This window comes from Eurosta solidaginis, chromosome 5, assembly GCF_040869045.1.
Source record: "Eurosta solidaginis isolate ZX-2024a chromosome 5, ASM4086904v1, whole genome shotgun sequence".
In the NCBI taxonomy this organism is placed as follows: Eukaryota; Metazoa; Arthropoda; class Insecta; order Diptera; family Tephritidae; genus Eurosta; species Eurosta solidaginis.
Window position 1 is genome coordinate 262991648 of NC_090323.1, and position 19852 is coordinate 263011499.

Here is a 19852-nt window from a genome sequence, read left to right on the forward strand (position 1 = left end):
AGTTACAAACCTAATTTTTGTTTGTTTCAGGGACCCATTTTAATAGTTATTTCATTGTTTTGAGTCGAAAAATTCCGGGTCGGTCAAAAAATTGTCTTTTGAAAAAGTGTCTGGCATCCCGGATATACCAATACCATTTTCATGGGGAATCAAACATCTTTTCTATTTTTCGGACTTTTTATAAAAAATCCGCAAATAAAAGTAAAATCGGGATTTTTATTTTTTTGGAATGAAAAAATATTATTATTATCCAAAAAGTAATGAATTTTGTACCAATCGATTCTCATAAATATCTGAATCAGATACCTGTAGAGACACTTCAAAATTTTTATTAGTTATAACAGCAATTTATCATCGAAAGCCCATAACCAACTTTCATAGTGCTCTACTTCTCCTTTTCCATAGTAAACTTGCATCTGAGATATTGGCTTGAAATTTGATACACCACTTTCTGTTTAAACAAGAAAGATTCGGTATGAAAAAAAAAATCGTTCATTTGGATGAGCTGTTCGACAGTTATAGGGCCAGACTTTTATTCTGTCCTTAAAAAATTAAAGTCCGAATTTAACTTTTATTTTGGGACTTATAAAATAAAAATGCTGATTTAATAATACCTTCCGGACTTAAAAATTAAAAGTCCGGAAATATTTTTGGGTCCCTGGTTTATTTTGCATTCCAGTACAACCTTTTTGAGCCCACTGTTCGACAGATAGCTGAGTGTACTTGTAATTTAAACAGTTGCTGCTAATTTAGTAATGACAATTTGTTGCATCTTAAAATAAATGTTAACATATTTACAATTCGTTGTATGCTTATTTGAAAGTGATAGCTATTTTGGCTCTTACTTAAAATAATCTTATAAACACATTTTCAATGTATTAATCAAGTTAATTTAATTGACAGAGCAATAATTCTTATCGCCCCATAGAAATCCACGATAAATCGGTAGAACACTATAGCCACGATTATAGTAAACTAAAACAAAAAAAACACATTTTATGAGCAAATTGCGTTATTATTATGGCTTATGACCTTATTTCTAACAATATTAAATAATGTTAGATTATTTCTCCTATATACCTATACTACAATATAAATTGTTGTTCATTTGTCAGCTTGGATTCATTATCATATGAATGAATAACATCCCTAATGTGCTTATTGCTATACATACATACATGCATACATACATATGTATGTACTTCCGTATAATTAAACATTGTACAAAATTCTGCCGCACCTGTGTTTATGCGTAAATAGTTTGAACAACAAGCCCTTTGACCCGCCAAAAGTGTTTATGTGATATCTTACACTCTACCTCGATGACAAATTCCATTCAACAAGTTCGTCGTACGTACATATATTTATTATTGAGGAAATATAGCTGTAGCGTTTAGATATGTTTTAAATGAAGAAAGTTTTAACTACGGAAGAATTGATTTCCGCCTGACTAACCGCCTGGGTAATGTTGACAGTTGCAAAACAACTCAAGCCATATCCCTATTGCGAAAACTGGCGCCACTTGGAATCACCAAAGGATACCAAGTTTTCCTTCAATTATATTTCTTAAATCAGTAGAGGTCACCCACCTCTTATAAAATATGGGTGCATTTCTTAACTGAAGCGTCATTTTTCGATTTGTATAGCACGATCTAGTCAGCTTATGCTTCGAGCTTTGTTTCGTTGCACTATGCTCGCATCTGCATACAGCTCATACAGCTTGCTCTCTCTCCTAGACACTAGACACATGCCACTGTGATCACGGCCAACACTATAAAACTTCCTCTTTATTAAGCCAGATAAGGCACATTTGTTTAGGCAAATGACATTTATATCAATGGTATATGCCAACTTTTGCGCTTCTATTTAGTTTAAATCTGCTGGTTGAATAATCTACCCTACATAAAGTTAAAGAAATAGCGTTTTGTCTCAAGCCTCGTTTGGTTTCTTAACCCTTTCGGAGCTGGTGGCGTTACACAACGCCATTTAACAAAGCCTTATAAACTTTGCAGGAAACTCAAATCCAGACATAGAATACCTTTATGCACTGGCAAAAGCTGCACTGAAGAAGGCGTGTTAATTTTCTTATCTTGAGCCTTGTCAAAGAATTAGTATTTCGTTAAAATCTACTCGACAGAAAATTTGCCAGGTCAAAAGTCACATTGATAAGCTCGATCAGTGATTAAGAAATGTGCTCCCACCGCTCGGTTGCATCTTCAGGTCCAAAATTGCTCTTAAGGAGCAGGTGTGAGAGCCCTTGGGATGTATTATATCATGTAGGCTGAATTTTCGGACCTTATGGCTTTCCTAGCCATGGCCGCCATGGTGTGGTGGTAGCGTGCTCCGCCCACCACACTTCGAAGATCCTTGGTTAAATTTCCGGGAAAAGTAACACCAAGAACTTAAAAACAAGTGTTTTTTTTTTCAATTAGACACAGATTTTTCTAAGCGGGGTCGCCCCTCGGCAGTGATTTGGCAAATACTCCGAGTGTATTGTGTATTTCTGCTATGAAGAGCTTCTCAGTCAAAACTCATCTGCCTTGCAGACCATTGAGAGTCGACGTAAAATTATTAGGTCTCGTCCCGCCAATTTGCAGGAATAATTCAAAGGAGCACGGCGCATTTTTTGTATGGCCTTCTTGCGCTCCCTAGCATTAAAGTCGCCAAACATGATTTTTATGTCATGTCAGGAGCAGTTCTTATCCACGCCGGCCACATCATATTGATGCGTAGACGCAAATAAATGCGGTATTGAAAATCTTTGCCTTGATGCGGATCGCGGTGACGTTCTCATCCATCGCCTTCAATGACAGTACTTGGTGGCGTGGACTCTTTCTAACCACAAAGCTAGCGCCGTTTCCCAGACTTGCGCTTCACTTCTTGTCGCTACTATGGTAGATGTCGCAAAGCCTTATTTTTTCAGCCTTGCTTCGTTTTGTTCGTTTCCTGAATTTGTTTTCCTTCACAAGGACATCAATCAGGCGGGCATCGGTATCAGTCTTTGAAAGGGCCGGTATATTCCGTTAGATATCCTCAAATAACAGTCCTTAAAACGTTAATCGCGGTCGTCATCAAACAAATAAAACCTCATCTAAAGTTTAGTTCTACGTTTCTTCATTGTTACTTGCCGACTACCAAGCCCGGCACAAAATCCGGGCACGGAATTTGGACAACAAGCACAACTTTTTGGGAACAGGGGTGCTATCCCTATGGGGCCCGGAAGCAATGTAATGCAACCGAAGTTTTCTTAGATAATTCGTTTACATTAACCGTTTACTTTCCACTATCCCATTGACCACATACGAGTGTATATGGGAAGAGTCTTTTGAATGGGCGACTCAACAGTTTTCAATTATTAAATGCTTTTCTTCTGATCAATTTGTTGGGTACTAGTTTTTACCATCTTCAGTTAATCTGTCTATAAATTATCGTAATATTTCTTTTTCTCTATGCTAACTGAAGCTTCCCTTTTCAGATAAGTGCAAGAACGAACTGAAATATTGCTATCCTCCAATTAAATTTTTACTTTACTAGAGAAGGTGAAAACAGCCCTAAGAGTTTGTAAGCTCTTCTGATCTAGAGAGAAGTTGATAAATATTTCGAGTCAATTTGGTTCCTATGATTTTCTTTGAATATACCAGGGGTTTTTACCTTAGAAGAGCAGTACATGTGAATGGGTGTTAAAAAAATATCACCCGCTGTCGGCTTCGACGTTCTATGAAGCAGACAACACATTTTAGCTTACAAAGTAAACCTGTAGCCGACGATATATAAGACCTTCATAAAGTTCGTATCTTTCTCTTTTTCAATTTAGTGCCTTTCCATACAGTGGATCTCGATCGCATACGCAATGCCGATATTTGGTGCACGCGCTTCCTCGAAATGTACGATTTAAATATGTCACTTTGTTTGGACAAACTCTGGGAGACTTGTATATGGCGCCAAGAATATGGAACGAATGATTTAAATGAAACAAATTTGATTAAAGGATATTTAAATGATGGCGTCGTATTTTCACGCAACAAAGATTTGGATGGCAAACCACTGTTGATATTTCGCACAAAATTGCATGTCAGAGGCACAAAGAATATGGATGAAGTGATACGTGTTGTTGTATATTGGATTGAACGTATACACCGTGAAACAAATATGAGTCAATTGACGATTTTCTTTGATATGGCCGGTTGTGGCCTGTCCGGCATGGATATGGATTTTGTTAAGCGAATTATTGAAACATTCAAACTTTATTATCCAAATGCTTTAAATTATATATTAATTTTCGAAATGGCGTGGGTATTGAATGGTGAGTGCATACAAAAATAATACAAAACGAATTGTTTATTTTATAATTTTGTTTATCTCTTCGTAGCTGCTTTTAAAATCATTAAAGGTTTTTTACCAGCTAAAGCTTTGGAAATTCTAAAAATGATATCGAAGAAAGACATAACTCAATACATCGACAAATCAAACTGTCTAGCCAGTTGGGGTGGCAATGACCTATACGAATTTAAATTTGTGCCAGAAAAAATTCAACGACCAACTGCACTAACTGTGATAAGCAATGGAAGACTGCCAGGAACACCAAGTTCTCCGAATTCACCGGAGGGCAATGACAAGAAAGTGAGTAAAATCTTGGCATGTGAGGTTAAATTTATGTTATGAATGAGCACATATTTTAGTACAAAGGTCGGGAAATTAAATTATACTGGTTAAAGTTATTACAATAATTCAAAACTTTGTTTGTTGGTATGAACGACTCAAATGTTATAGGTTGCAATTTACGAAACTCTGAAGCTTTAAAAAAAAATTATTTAGTCAGGGATAGCACTACTTTTTGCGTTGATAAAGCCGAAAAACAATATCGAAAAACAGTAAAATACCGCTAAGAAGACTATTAATTAAAAAGGCAAGGCGCGATAACCTCCAAAGAGATTTTAGGCCGAGCTTCTCTACCAATTTGCGTTGCTCTCCTTTTAATTTTCCCTACAAATTGGCGGGATGGGACCTACTTGTTTTATGCCGACTGTGAACGGCATTTGCAAGGCAGATGAGTTTTCACTGAGAGCTTTTCATGGCACAAATACCCTCGGAGTGTTTGCCAAACACTGCGGGGGGCGACCCCGCTTAGACACGTTTTCTTCTAATTGAAAAAACTTGCTTCTAAAATTTTTTGGTGCCAGGGATGATATTTAACATTTTATGTTGCACATTATGTTGTGGTTCTGGTATTTTTCAAATAAATAATGTTTATTTTTTCTTACTTACTTACTTAATTGGCGCTTAACCGTTTAAACGTTTATGGCCGTCCAACAAGGCGCGCCAGTCGCTCCTTCGCTCCGCCAACCGGCGCCAATTGGTCACACCAAGGGAGTTTAAATCATTTTCCACCCGGTTTATTATGATTTAATTTAAATGTAATGTAATTATTTTATTGCCTTAATAATTTGTTTTCAGACTTAAAACTTAAATGTATGGTTTATGGATTGTCGAGTGAAAAAAAAATGTTAAATATCGGATGCCCTAGTGTATATATCTGTAGGTGCTACCAAGTACAGAGGGTACGCTGTCCAAAATGTGTCACAAAAAACCAAATCCACAGAGCCTCCCTGTTGATCCCAAATTGATCCAGATAGATATCGGCATCATAGCGGCGTTGTTGCATTTGCATGTAAAATTTCTCTCCGTATCTGGATCAGGCTTCATGGAACGCAACTAATGTCGTATAAGTGGGGAATGGCACGTTGTATCCCTAACCAATTCCAAAATTTTACCGAAAATATAATCGCAAATGATAACGCAAACAATTTCGGGATCATGTGAGATAGTTCCGAAGGAGTCCTAAAACGATTTTTGAAGGAATCTCGAAATTATCCTAAGAACAAAATCACAATACAATTTCAAAAAAAATCACGAGCATAATCCCGAACTACTCCCAAAATTAATTCTTCTTAAGTGATACCAAAATAGTCCCCATAAATTTCTTATAATGTTCCGAAGATCAAAAAGTTATTCTGAAACGACTATGATATGGGCACGAAAACAATCAAAAAATAATCGCGAAATGATTTAGATGACGATCGTGCCGAAATTGTACCAAAATTATCCCAAAATTGTCCTCATTTAGTCACGAAATGAGCCTGAAAACAATTATATAGTGATTCCGAAATAGCATTGATCCCGAAATTATACTGCTAAAAAGGACCAGTTGGAAAACGATTTAAACTCGCTTGGTGTTACCAATTGTCGGCAGCTAGGGCGCCTTTTTGGACGGCCAAAAATCTTTTAATGGCTAGGCACCAATTAAGTAAGTAAATAATCAATACCTTATCCCAAAAGCGGTGTCTAAATGCTCCGAATTTAGTCCCAAAACTATTCATAAACAAATTTTGGTCTCAAGATTACTTTCAGAAAGGGTCCCCATAGATCTTTAAATAACCATAAATAACATAAACATGAAATCGTACCGAAGCGAACGTAAAAATATCTAGAAATCACCCTCCATTAAGAAATAGTCGTTAACTGCCCCGGAAAATCCCCAAAACAATAACAGGATAACAATTCCGATATACCCAATTGGAAGAGAAGCTTGGCCTTAATCCTTTTAGAGGTATGCCGCGCCAAGTATAATTTTTCTTTTTTTTTTTTTTGTCATCAAGTCCTTATGTTCCAAAATCCGTTTAGGACCAAATAAAAATGAAATCAAAAATGCGGGACTATAAATGTCCTAAGCAAAAGACGATCTTCTGAAAACTTAAGAATCATCATTCTTCTTCGACATCTAGTTCATTCTCAGAATTCTGTTATCAGACAGACATTTGTCAGTGCCATTCAAACTTTCTGAGTGATAGCAGAATTCTTGTGTACTCTAATATAAATAAGTTGCGCCTAAAAGCAAGCTACACAAAACGTTAAACAACCAAATAGATTGCACATATTGACAGTGGGCAGTGTGCAAACCATTTCCGCTGTTGAAAAAAATCGTAATTTTATTTGGATGTATGTGTGCGTTTAGCTTGAGGGCCCGCTTTTTTACTTTTGTGGTTGTAACAATAACAATATTGCATTTGGCTTTGATTAGTTTAGCGTGCGTAATTGGCACAAAGTTGGAACAGCATACATATTATATGTACATTTGTTTATAAATGTGTGCGTATGAATATAAGTTCTATAAATAGCATACTATTGAACAATTTTATATTAATAGTTAATAGTTTGCTTAAGTAGATATCAAAACCACTCGAATACACGCAACTAAACCAACATGCAATCTCATACAGTGAAGTTTGCCCTTATTTGTTTTTAGCATTAGATATTTTTAACAAATTATTTTTATCACGAACGTATGTTGTGTTCCTTTTAAATTGTTTTGGAATATGTACCGTACATATCCTGCAATCAACTCAATGGTTCTAGAGCTAGACATGCTCTATGCCTAAATGAAACTACGAAGTATCGAATAAAACTAATCGCTCATCCGCAAGCAGATGTCCGAAATGGAACCGGTTGAGAAGTGTCCACGGGGAAACTGGTTGAGAACGAGTACCGAAGTAAAATATTGGGTGATGTTTGCTACCGCCAGTGATATTGACTTTTAAGAGTGGACAGTTGAAAGTATGTATCGTTTTGACGTCATAAATGAAAATAGAAAAACAAGGCGTGTAAAATACTAATTATACTGTAGGTCTTTTTGTATTTAAAATAATGCGCATGATAACATATAGAGTATCGTATCCCAAAACAAAGAGCTTATATTATTCCGAAATCCCGAAATTATACCGGCATCAATATTGAAAAGGCCCCAAACACATTCCTTAAATAGTCTTCAAAACTGTACCGGAATAGTTCAGATACTTTTTTTATAATAATCCCAAAATAATACGAAGATTGCTCCGAAAGGATTCCCAAATAGTACTGAATTGACTCCGTAAGGTTCTCCTATTGATCCAAAAGTGATCTTCAAAAACAATACGTAATGTAGCAATAATAGTCCCGTTATGCTCCCCAAATTGTTCTGAGTTCAGTTGATCTCGGAGGAGTGTCTAACTGAATCAATTGTTCCAGCAATCCCTGTATTTTGATAAAATAATTCCAAATACTAGATTCGGAAGATTGTTTCGAAATTGTGCAAAGATAATTCCGAAATGATCCCGGATTATTCCCAAATTTTTCAAGAAATTTATCCTGAAAATAATCCCAAAATGATTGCAAAGTAGTCCAATCCTAAAATTGTCCTGAATTGGCCCCGAAATAGAAAACTGTTTCAAAATTATGCAAATATAAGTCCAAATTCCGGATTATTTTCGAATTGGTCAAGAAAATGATCTCGAAAATAATCCCAAAACAACTGCGAAATAGTCCTGTAGTTATACTCAAAAAGTCCTGAATTGATCCCGAAACGCGGTGCAACTTATGCAAAACCTGTCCCAAAAATAATTCTCTAAAGATAGGCCCGAAGTGATTCCCTAATGATCCCGAATACACTCCTGCAATAAAAGATCAATCCAAAACAAAAACTAAATAATCGGCATTTTTTCACTTCCGTATACTTAATTTCATTGGATTATAAGGATTAAAAAATTCTTAAAAAATAACTGGTCCCCGTGTGGGTATGCGATCTCCCCCGCCCTATTTTTTTTTTATAATCATGTTAGTAGATCATTACAGAATATTGCCTATAAAAGCTCACAAAGGCAAACACATTCTCATCCACACAGCCCAAGTTTTACATTTGTAAAATTATTAAGAAGTTCTTTTTACAATTTTCCTTCATTCGGGGATCACATCACCAATGTGTAGGCGATAGCCAATATATGTTGCCAAATACCTTTCACCTTAATTATGTTATCATCTAAAATAAATAAATAAATGTAAGGCGCGATAACCTCCGAAGAGATCTAAGGCCGAGCTTCTCTTCCAATTTGCGTCGTGCTCCTCTTGATTTTCCCTACCAATTGGCCGGACGGGACCTACATGTTTTATTCCGACTCCGAACGGCATCTGCAAGGCAGATGAGTTTTCACTGAGAGCTTTTCATGGCAGAAATACACCCGGAGCGCTTGTCATACACTGCCGAGGGGTGACCCGCTTAGAAAAAATTTCTTCTAATTGAAAAACCTTATTTCTAAAATTTTGATGTTGCTTTGCCCGGGTTGTAGACCCAGGGCATACGGTGTGGTAGGTTGAGCGCGCTACCATCACACCACGCTGGCCGCTGTTATCATCTAATCGTTTAATATTTGGCTGACGACCGGAAAACCATCTTTCCCTTCCCCGCGGAAGAGAGGCAGGTGTTTGTTGACTTATAAATGTATTTGCATTGTACATGATACATACATATATGTAAATAGCTACTATTTTTTTTCCTTATACATACATTACTTTCATTGTAGTCTGTTTTACAGATTACATTCTAATCAACATTTACGCGTATTCATTGTTTCTCTTAATAATTAATGTTACAAAATGTAAGCCAAACATCTGGCAGACAAAAGTGCATGGTGTAATTCATAGATATACACAATCATTTATACTTTCGTACAAATGGGGGCTCCTACCAAAAAGTGGAGTAAGTAGTTATACTATACTTTTACAAACTTCTGCTTTATTTTGTTGGTACGTAACCACAGAGCCGATTCTTAGCTTTAGCTGACAGCTCCTAGAAATACATAAAATCAATATTATTAATTATCAACACAATTTTGGTTACTGTGCCAGTTTAGAAAGACCTAAAAACTCTGCAGAAAAAGAATTGGAAGGTGATGTTTCATATAAAAATTAATAAACTAAAGGCGCGTTATATCTCCGCATTGATGTACTTTTTTTTTTCTTTCAAATTGTCGGACCTTTTCACTTTTCGAACTGTAACCATGCGGGATATTTTCAGTAATTTGAAGATAGTTTCAGCACCAATTAGGGACTATTCGGAATTATTTCAGTAGTAATTTTTTGAAGTGTTTTTTTTTTTTTTTTGATTATTTTTAGCATAATTTCTGGATCATTTCGGGAGTGCTTTGGGATTGTTACCCGAACTATTTTAGCACTGTCATTAGAGAATTTTTCATCACAAAGGGGTGTTCTAGTAATGGGTATGTTTTACCTGTGCAACAACCTCTTTGGGAAAATTGCTTGGGGAAAACATGTAGATGGCGTTATTGCAAATATAAATCATTAGCTGTTGTTGTTATTGTTGTTTTTGTAGCGATAAGGTTGCTCCCCGAAGGCTATGGGGAGTGTTATCGATGTGATGGTCCTTTGCCGGATACAGATCCGGTACGCTCCGGTACCACAGCACCATTAAGGTGCTGGCCCGACCATCTCGGGAACGATAAATCTTTAGCTCTTCTATGATTGTGATCTTTGCATATTTATTTACTGAATTTCGTCAAAAAATACGCATGGGGTTTATATATTTTTCGAATTCATATAAATTAGTGTCCTAATAAAAGCCTAGTTCCCGCCGCATCCTTACAAAAAGACCTTGTTTAGATATAGTGAGATTATCTTAATTTTCTAATATATTCCCTTCGATAATTGCTAGTTATAAAAAAATGGTAATTCTATACGACAGCATGACACTGCTAATACGCGTCCAAAAATATCAAAGGAGGTGTCAAAAGACGCGTATTAATCTTGACAACAATAATCCAAAGCGAGAAAATAAAAATTTTATCTCTGTCCGGAGATATTTGCAGTTGAAGTTGGAGATTTTTATGTCGTTGTTGTAATGTTGTTTTACCCACAAAAAACAATGTGAGCATAAGTGGTTTGCGCGGATATAGTTTTGGTCTCCAAACCGGTGTTGGACAAACCCAGGGTAATTTATTATAAGCGCGGCCGAAGGCCGCCAATGCAGATAGGTGTTCTGCGAAAAAATACTGGGGATCCCACCCCCGGTTTCGGAGGGACCCGCGGATCATTTTTCGGTTTTTCGTTAATATCTTTTGAACGACTTAAAATTTTTCTTTTCTCACATGCAACTGAAATATTTGTCTATGTTTCACCTCTACAAATGGTGTGTTTCCACTATTCATCGCAACCGATTCAGCTTAATGTTATACACTATGGACTATGGCCACCTTACACCAGAGGGGGTTTGTGTTTGCGCTTTTCGGTACACCCTGTGCTGTAGGTAGTTGCCGCTAGATGAGTCTCCTAAGCATTATCTAAGCGATGATAAGCGTTTTTTTACGCGCAAACGTAAACGCGTGTAAAAAAACACGGCTATTTAATGCCAATGTTATGCCAGGTTGATGAATTAGCTTCTGCTCTTTAAACCTGCATCAAAAAGTCATTTGGGAAAAAATGATATTTGGGAAGTTTGATAAGCCGACGTTATGCCTGATCACATCAATACTATAAAAGCATAAGCGACGAAGACTCCTTATAGATTTCAGATCAAAGTGCTATAATCTATATATTAATACGCTAACAAAATTTCCATACAATCAATTGACAGGCTGTTTCGCATACTTAGCATACGTAAAATCACAATTAATGGCAAATTTGTCCGAAAATGTTTTTGCATTTGCAGATTTAATCCTCATTTTAGATAAGGTACGTCTTATACTGAACAAAAAAAAAGTTACAAAAATATAACATTATATTTTTTATATTGCCTTTTATGCTAATTGCGAAACAAAAAAACGTCCCAAAAACGTTTTTGATTTTAGGTCAAAACGGCAACCGGCATCAAAGCGGCCGTCTTGCATAGGCAGTATATTACCCACTATCTATATATTAATTCGCTAACAAAATTTCCATACAAACAATTGACAGGCGGTTGGCATAGTTAGCATACGTAAAATCATATAAAAGTGATATGAATCGATTCGTATAGATCAGCCGCAGTGCATAGGCCTATTTTTGTTAACAAATATTACTCTATTTGTTTATAATTAATAGAAAAAGTGTTTGTCAATCCAACAATCTCTCCAAATATGGATATTTACTTTCTTGCACAAAAGCGCGCCATCTTTGGACAAATTATGTAAGTGCTCTAAGAGACACAAACCTACATAAGCGTACGCGCTACACGGTGAAAGATTAAAACATGGTTTCCCATAATAGCCTCTACCAAAATCCTAAAAAATTGTTCCAAAATAATTTGTAGCGTGCCAAAAAATCTTAAATAGAATTAATTTTTGACCGGCCCATTTTTTGTGGCAAATTTAACTTACACGTAAATACATGTCTTTATTTAACAGATTCTTTGTTTTTATTTTAGTTCTTTTCAAAAAAACATGAAATGGCAAATAATGAGTTAACTTTAGTTGAAACTAACTAATTTATTTATAACAATTAATGGCAAATTTGCCCGAAAATGTTTTTGTATTTGCAGATTTAATCCTCATTTTAGATAAAGTACGTCTTATACTGAAAGAAAAAAAAAGTTACAAAAATATAACATTAAATTTTTTATATTGCCTTTTATGCTAATTTATTTTAGTTCTTATTTTATTTTATTATATATTCTCTTATTTCAAATTGGTTTATTATTATTTAACTGCAACTTGACTGAATCGGAAAATTTCACGCTGTATATTAAACGAAACAAAAAAACCAGGCATGCTTAAGCAACGAAACGATATCATTTCGTTACGATAATCAACGTTAATAAACGAAACGAAGTCATTTCGTTTCGTTTATTAACGTTAAGATCGTCAAATTAACGAAATGATTTCGTTTCGTTTTCTGCCATATCAAAACGAAATCAAATCGTTTATGTTGATTATTAATTTCAAACTATGCTGGCAAAGCTGATTGATGGCGGAGTCATTAAAGGTGAAAGCATTATCCAAGCTGATTGCAACTTTTCTCATGAATTTTGACAGTACGAACATTTCTCAGAGTATTTTTGACATTACCACCAACGAATTACACAAACAAATTACATAGAGTTTGTGTGTGTATGTGCGCTCGTTGTTGCCACCTTACGGCTTCACCATGGCTATAGCATTGCCAGCACAATTCAAACATAAAGTATCACGTTTTCGTTAACGTTTTTAACGTTAACGAAAGCTTTTCGTTTCGGTTAAAAACGAGATACAATTTATCTTGATAATTTCTTTATCGATAATATTTCGAAGTGTTTCAACGGAAACGGTGGAAATTTTTTGATAAACGATTAGCTTAACGTTAAGGTGCATCCCTGAAAAAAACGTCCAAAAACGTCTTTAATTTTAGGTGAAAACGGCAACCGGCATCATAGCGTGCATAGTCAGTATATTACGCACTATATTTATTATTAGCCTAACTTTGTTGGATTCTATATCCATTAATCGGATGCTTAGATCCCATAACCCTAATTTTTTTATGTCGCTTAAAGTTATGAAATCAATTTTATTTTAGTAAATATGTTTGCGTGAATAACTTTAATGTTTTTGTTTGTTTTTCTTTTCTTTCTAATTTATTCTGCTTTGTTATATCTTAGTATTGTATTATTCACAGACGATATTTTATGGTAGATGTGGTCATATATATTCATGAAACGGAGTGTTTACAAATTTAATACAAATTAATTACGTACATAGATCTCAATGGGAATCCCAACATTAAATATCCGAACATTAGAATCTTCATATTTCCACAATGATCACATTAAACCCCGGAAAAAGTCTAAGTGCACTTATTGCGTTTTTATATGGAACTGTTTGTTCACTTCACTTAATTTTTTCGCAATTTAAGTACTTTATTTTTTTCTTTAATTAAACATTTTTTAGTAAACTCTGCTTTCTTTCTCATTACATAATTTTTTTATATTTTTATTTTATTTTTTATGAAGGTATCCTCTATTCTACTCGAAATTTTTGTTTTGTGTCACACTTACATATTATATATGTATTTATATAAAATTAAACGGGTGGCGTGAAATAGGCTAAATTCGGATTTTTAAAGAAAACTTGTGTTTATTTTTTAATTGACCTCGAACCGGCAAAACGAATATAAAAATATTGTAACGAATTTACTTGCAAATCCTCTTATTTGCAATCCTCTGCTAAGTTCGAATCACTAAACTGTTGAATAAATAACTCCAATATTGAATGATGGAAAAATGGCCTTTATTAAGTACTTCACAATAACACTCAAACTGTGCAACGAATAGCTTAATAACCAAGCTGATATCTTAAAGGAAACTGACTTTCAAAATAATAGTGCTATTGCTCGCTAGATATCGTCTTACTCGTAACTGCTTGACAATTCAAATCAAACTGAATTACTTCTTACTCGCCTGCATCGCTTTTATAGTTTACGCTGCATACTTCTAGGCTCTTCGATTTCCAGAAGTTACTAGTTGTTTCGGCTACAAAATCGCCAGCCACAACTACGTGCACAAATTATTGCTCTCTCTTGTGACAACTCAGATAAGGTATATGCATGTGTTTGTAGTTTACAGTCTCCCGCACACACATAAGCGTATAAGTAAATTCATCGGTGTGTGACATCTCATCTCTCGCTGCCTTGTATGTAAATGTTGCTCGTCGGAATGTGTACATATGTGTAGACGCAATTATTGATTCGTTTATGTAGATACATAATGATTGAATTATTGATGTGCATTCACGTCACTGCTTAGATCGGCTTAGAGCTGGCAGCACTCCTTAGTTTTGCTAATATTCGTAACACTGCCCTCCACCTAAGTCTGATCGTCCCGATCAGACAACTCTCTCGATCTAAACGCTGCTAATCTCTCCAAATGAACCACTCTTCTACTCCGTGGTATCTCAATGCTTTGTATGCGGTAGATGGTATCACTGAGCTTCTTCACAATCTTGTACGGGCCTTCCCAACTGCACCGAAATTTGGATGGAACAACTTTCCGCCGGTGAGGGTTGTATAACAGTACCAAATCTCCCGCCAAGAAACTTTTCGAATTATTGTTCTCATGGTACCTGTGTTTCATCGTACCACTCAATACCCTGGTTCGTTCCTTTACACTCTGTTGTTTGGCCGATGATCTACTTCGTAGAGCTTGCGCTGGACGGATTTGCTTTGCATAAGCAGTATCGTTCCCACGTTTCCCCACAGTAGTGCGCTCTGGATTGAAACTACCCTCGCATTCCTTCTCGAAAATTCGTTGCTTCATTTTCCTGCGTCTTTTAGGTTTTGTCAATGCCAGTGTTTCTCTCGCAGGTACTTTTGATTTTGATTTATTTGGCCCATTCGATCTATCAACCTTTGCCTTCGACTTCCGTGGCCTTCGTCGAGTCTTCTCCACCAGTACCCGATTACTGCTGAACCCTTTTTTCAAACTAAAGTTAAGTGGCACATCTTGGTTCTCATAACGCATCACCCTTCTCTGCATATCGATCTTGATGTCATGGTCAACCAAGAAATCTACTCCCAATATAACTTCATCAACAATCTCCGCCACAACAAATTTGTGTAGGACCATGACCTTCCCAATCAATACTTCACATATCACTTCTCCCTGAACTTGGTTATACTCGCCAGTGACCGTACGCAACTTTGCTCCAGGTAACGGTTTTACTCTCCTGTTGACCAAGTCAGATCGGATCAAGGAATGAGATGCGCCTGTATCTACAGTCAGTATTCGTTCTTTGCCATCCACATTCCCTCTGACGGTAAGACTGCTTGATTTCCTTCCAATTTTCGATACAGATATCACAGGGCATTCAATAGCTGGATCTAGCTCTCTACCTCTTACTCGCTCTTGCTCATCTCCTCCAGCTTTGCGTTTATGGCCACCCACATTGTTGGAACTATTAGGACCAAGATCGCAATGACGTGCAATGTGACCTGGGTTGCCGCACTTGAAACATTTAATAACTCCGGCATTCTTCTGTTGAGATCCCTTCAGTGCTTCCAAAATTGTTTCTACCCACTCTGGCCTTTCTACTTCCACACGGCGTGCTTTGAAAACTGGCTTACACAGAAGCGACGCTGTTTCTTGAATCAGAGCTTGTGACACCGTTTCTGCGAATGTTGGCTTTGGGTTTGCGTATGTAGCTCGCTTTGTTTCGACGTCTCGTATGCCATTTATAAAACTCTGGATTTTTACCCTCTCGGTGTATTCCACGGGTGCGTCTGCATTTGCGAGATGAGCCAACCTTTCCACATCTGAAGCAAACTCCTGCAATGTCTCATTTGCTTTTTGGTAGCGGTTTTGCAACTCAATTTGGAATATCTGTTTCCTATGCTCGCTTCCATAACGTCGTTCTACAGCAGCCATCAATGCTTCATAATTGTTCCGCTCTCCTTCGGGAATCGTCTGTAGAATTTCCGCTGCTGGCCCCTTCAATGCCACGAATAGTGCAGCAACTTTATCTTCCACATTCCAGTTGTTCACTGCTGCGGTCTTCTCAAACTGTAGCTTGAAGACCTGGAAAGGAAGAGAACCGTCAAAAGATGGAGTTTTTACCTTCGTATTGCTCGCTGAAGTAGTCGGCCGATTAAGTTGCAATTCTTGTATACGACCTCTCAATGCATCCACCTCTGCCTCGAATTTTTCTTCAAACTGCGTTATTTTCTCGTCCATACGCGCTTCGAGTTTTGATGATATACGCGCCTCTTGCTCTTTCAGTTGTGTTTCCATCATTGATGTAATCTGTGTCGACATTTCTGAAATACGTGTCTCATGTGTTTCCAGCTGGGATGCCATATATGCCTTTTGCTCTTCCAATTGTGATGTTATACGGGTTTCCTGCGATTCCAGTTGGGATATCATATACGTTTTCTGTTCTTCCAGTTGTGATGACATGTTGGTGGATATTTGTGATGACATTTCTGTTATACGTGCCTCTTGCGCTTCCATCTTAGATGTTACTGTCGATGTTTGAGCAGTTATTGCAGCCAATATCATGTTCAAGTCTGTGCTGGTAATTGTCTGTGATGATTCGTTTTTCTCTTCAATTTTTGTTGTCTCCTCGCCATCAAGATGAAAGACATACTCTTCCACATCAATTCCTTCTAATTCCATTGCCTCTCGTAGTCGTGCCTGAAGTTCGAGTTTAATGCCAGTTGTATTCAATCCACGGTTCTCCAACTCCTTCTTCAGTTGCGGGATCTTCAATTCACTTAACTTTGCCATGTCCTTGTTGTCCTCTGGAATTTATTCAACAATTCCTCTTCTGACACCAATTGTAACGAATTTACTTGCAAATCCTCTTATTTGCAATCCTCTGCTAAGTTCGAATCACTAAACTGTTGAATAAATAACTCCAATATTGAATGATGGAAAAATGGCCTTTATTAAGTACTTCACAATAACACTCAAACTGTGCAACGAATAGCTTAATAACCAAACTTATGGGAAACTTAAAGGAAACTGACTTTCAAAATAATAGTGCTATTGCTCGCTAGATATCGTCTTACTCGTAACTGCTTGACAATTCAAATCAAACTGAATTACTTCTTACTCGCCTGCATCGCTTTTATAGTTTACGCTGCATACTTCTAGGCTCTTCGATTTCCAGAAGTTACTAGTTGTTTCGGCTACAAAATCGCCAGCCACAACTACGTGCACAAATTATTGCTCTCTCTTGTGACAACTCAGATAAGGTATATGCATGTGTTTGTAGTTTACAGTCTCCCGCACACACATAAGCGTATAAGTAAATTCATCGGTGTGTGACATCTCATCTCTCGCTGCCTTGTATGTAAATGTTGCTCGTCGGAATGTGTACATATGTGTAGACGCAATTATTGATTCGTTTATGTAGATACATAATGATTGAATTATTGATGTGCATTCACGTCACTGCTTAGATCGGCTTAGAGCTGGCAGCACTCCTTAGTTTTGCTAATATTCGTAACAATATATATTAAATATGAAAGGTCGCCAAACAATTTACTCTAGGCTAAATTCCTTTAGCAAATTTCTTCGTTTTTAACTAAAAGTTCGTGTTTTTTGAATTATGACACTATTGAAGTAAATGGGCGATATTCGTATATGGGTTATATAGGCCTACTGGGGAACCGAGCTCCCAAAACTAACTTCGGTAGCGCGCCAACGGGGAACGTCCGGGTGGTGTGGAAAAGCCTATTTTTCAATTCAATTTCAAGTAATTTCACCATAATTCTATGTCAATTTCATTTGATTTTACATAATTTTTATATTTTTGTTTAAGGAGCTCCATACCAAAACGTTATAATTACACGTGAAAAGTTTGTAGAAAATTTACGAAAATACAATCAAAAAGTAAAAAGTCGATCAAATTCAAAATTTTAAAGAAAAAGTTAAGTAAGTTAGACCAGTTTGCTATACACTTGATGCATAGACTGAGTTGAAACAAATACACGTTGGTCGAATTTCGACCACAGGCGATACTAGTCCAAATAATTGTAGCAAATATTTTTGTGGTAATCATATGCGTAAATGCATTCGCTTGACAGCACATATTTGTTCACTTATTTATTTGTGCATCTATGTATAAACATATGTACATATACACATATGTATGAATGGATTGCATAATACGCCAATTACACTGCTCAAGTATCCTTGTGCCAATTACCAATTTGCACAAGGATTTGCCCGGTGTGTGCACTGGTTGCGCTATTTGCGCAGAAAACTGCGCTAAAATCAAAACCATTTTGATATTTACGCATGTCTGCAAATATTGCACATGCTTTTTCTTCGTGTGTGGTGAATCTTACACAGTTTACCTGTGGTTCCTGATAATATAAAATCAGTAATTATTGCTTAAAAATGTTAATATAGAAGGCGCAAGGACCATCTCTAGCTTGTAACAGGAATTCACACAAATTCAATAATAAATAATATTTTTTTATTAGTTAGTAGTTGAAAAATGAATATTGCGCAGTGCTGCAATGAGTTGAGCTGGTCTTGCAATTAAAATATATATTTTATAAATACAATGGAAAATAAATAAATCTGTGCGAGTTTTTCGACTAATACCGTGAATTACCACCACTGTGGAAAATAAATAGTGAATTTTTATAAAATTAATGCCTTTTTTATACAATTAAAATACATGTTTCATTTGTTGCGCTACTTTAAAAATGAATATTGCGCAGTGTTTTTGAGCCGTGTATGTAAAAATTTTCATTTGCACAAATTTCGTTGTTTTATATTTGCGCAAGGTTTTTGTGTCATGTATGGGCCGTATAAGTATATTTGCATTGCATAAAGGGCCCATTACTGATGCTTAGCTTAGACTTGACTTGACTTGTCGTAAACTTGGCAACTTTGCCACGATTATACTCCACTTAGCGCATACAATCTGGCATCATAATCAGCATTGAAATTTATTTTTAAATAAATGTCAATTTGTATGACAAAATGTCAAAATGAAATGGAAACAAACAAATGGCATCTCAAAATGTAAACGTCACTAAGAACTTACATAGAAAATTAAAATTCAACAGACTTCTTAGTCAAGTTAAGTGTTGCCAAGTTTTGAGTAATCAGTAACATGCAATTTTCATTTAACAGAACTGTAAGTGAAAGTTCTCAAGTCAAGTCAAGTCTTAGCATAGTATGAGTAATGGGCCCTTAAGTGTGTTTGTTCGTTTATTTCAAAACCCCTTTAAGCTTATCGAAATGGATGAGATGACATTTAGACGTATAGATATACAGTAAAATTCCCCGTTACGGACAGTCCTTATAACCGGACAGCTCCAATAATCGGACAAATTTTGGGCACACAGGTTTTTCATTCATTTTTTCATACAAATATCATCCTAATAAACGGACACTCTAATAACCGGACGCGGACAAAGTATTTCAAACCATTTTCATAAAAAAATTTCTCATAAACGGACAAAATTCAAAAATACCACCAGCAAGCTTTGTAAAAGGTAAAGTATAGTGAGCCCAAAAATTTAATAGCAGTAGGTACACGTTTGTAGGTACGCATGCGGAAAAGATGGG

The 19852-nt window shown here is 36.3% G+C and overlaps 1 protein-coding gene across 2 annotated transcripts in view; it reads left to right on the top strand.

Annotated features, from left to right (window-relative positions):
• Positions 1-19852, top strand: part of LOC137253366 (motile sperm domain-containing protein 2-like) — a 67720-nt gene that overhangs the window by 10874 nt on the left and 36994 nt on the right. For both annotated transcript variants that reach the window (XM_067790141.1, XM_067790140.1), the window contains exons 2-3: positions 3815-4303; positions 4370-4620. In XM_067790141.1, coding sequence (XP_067646242.1) covers positions 3815-4303; positions 4370-4620 — 740 coding nt within the window. The remainder of the gene's footprint in view (positions 1-3814; positions 4304-4369; positions 4621-19852) is intronic.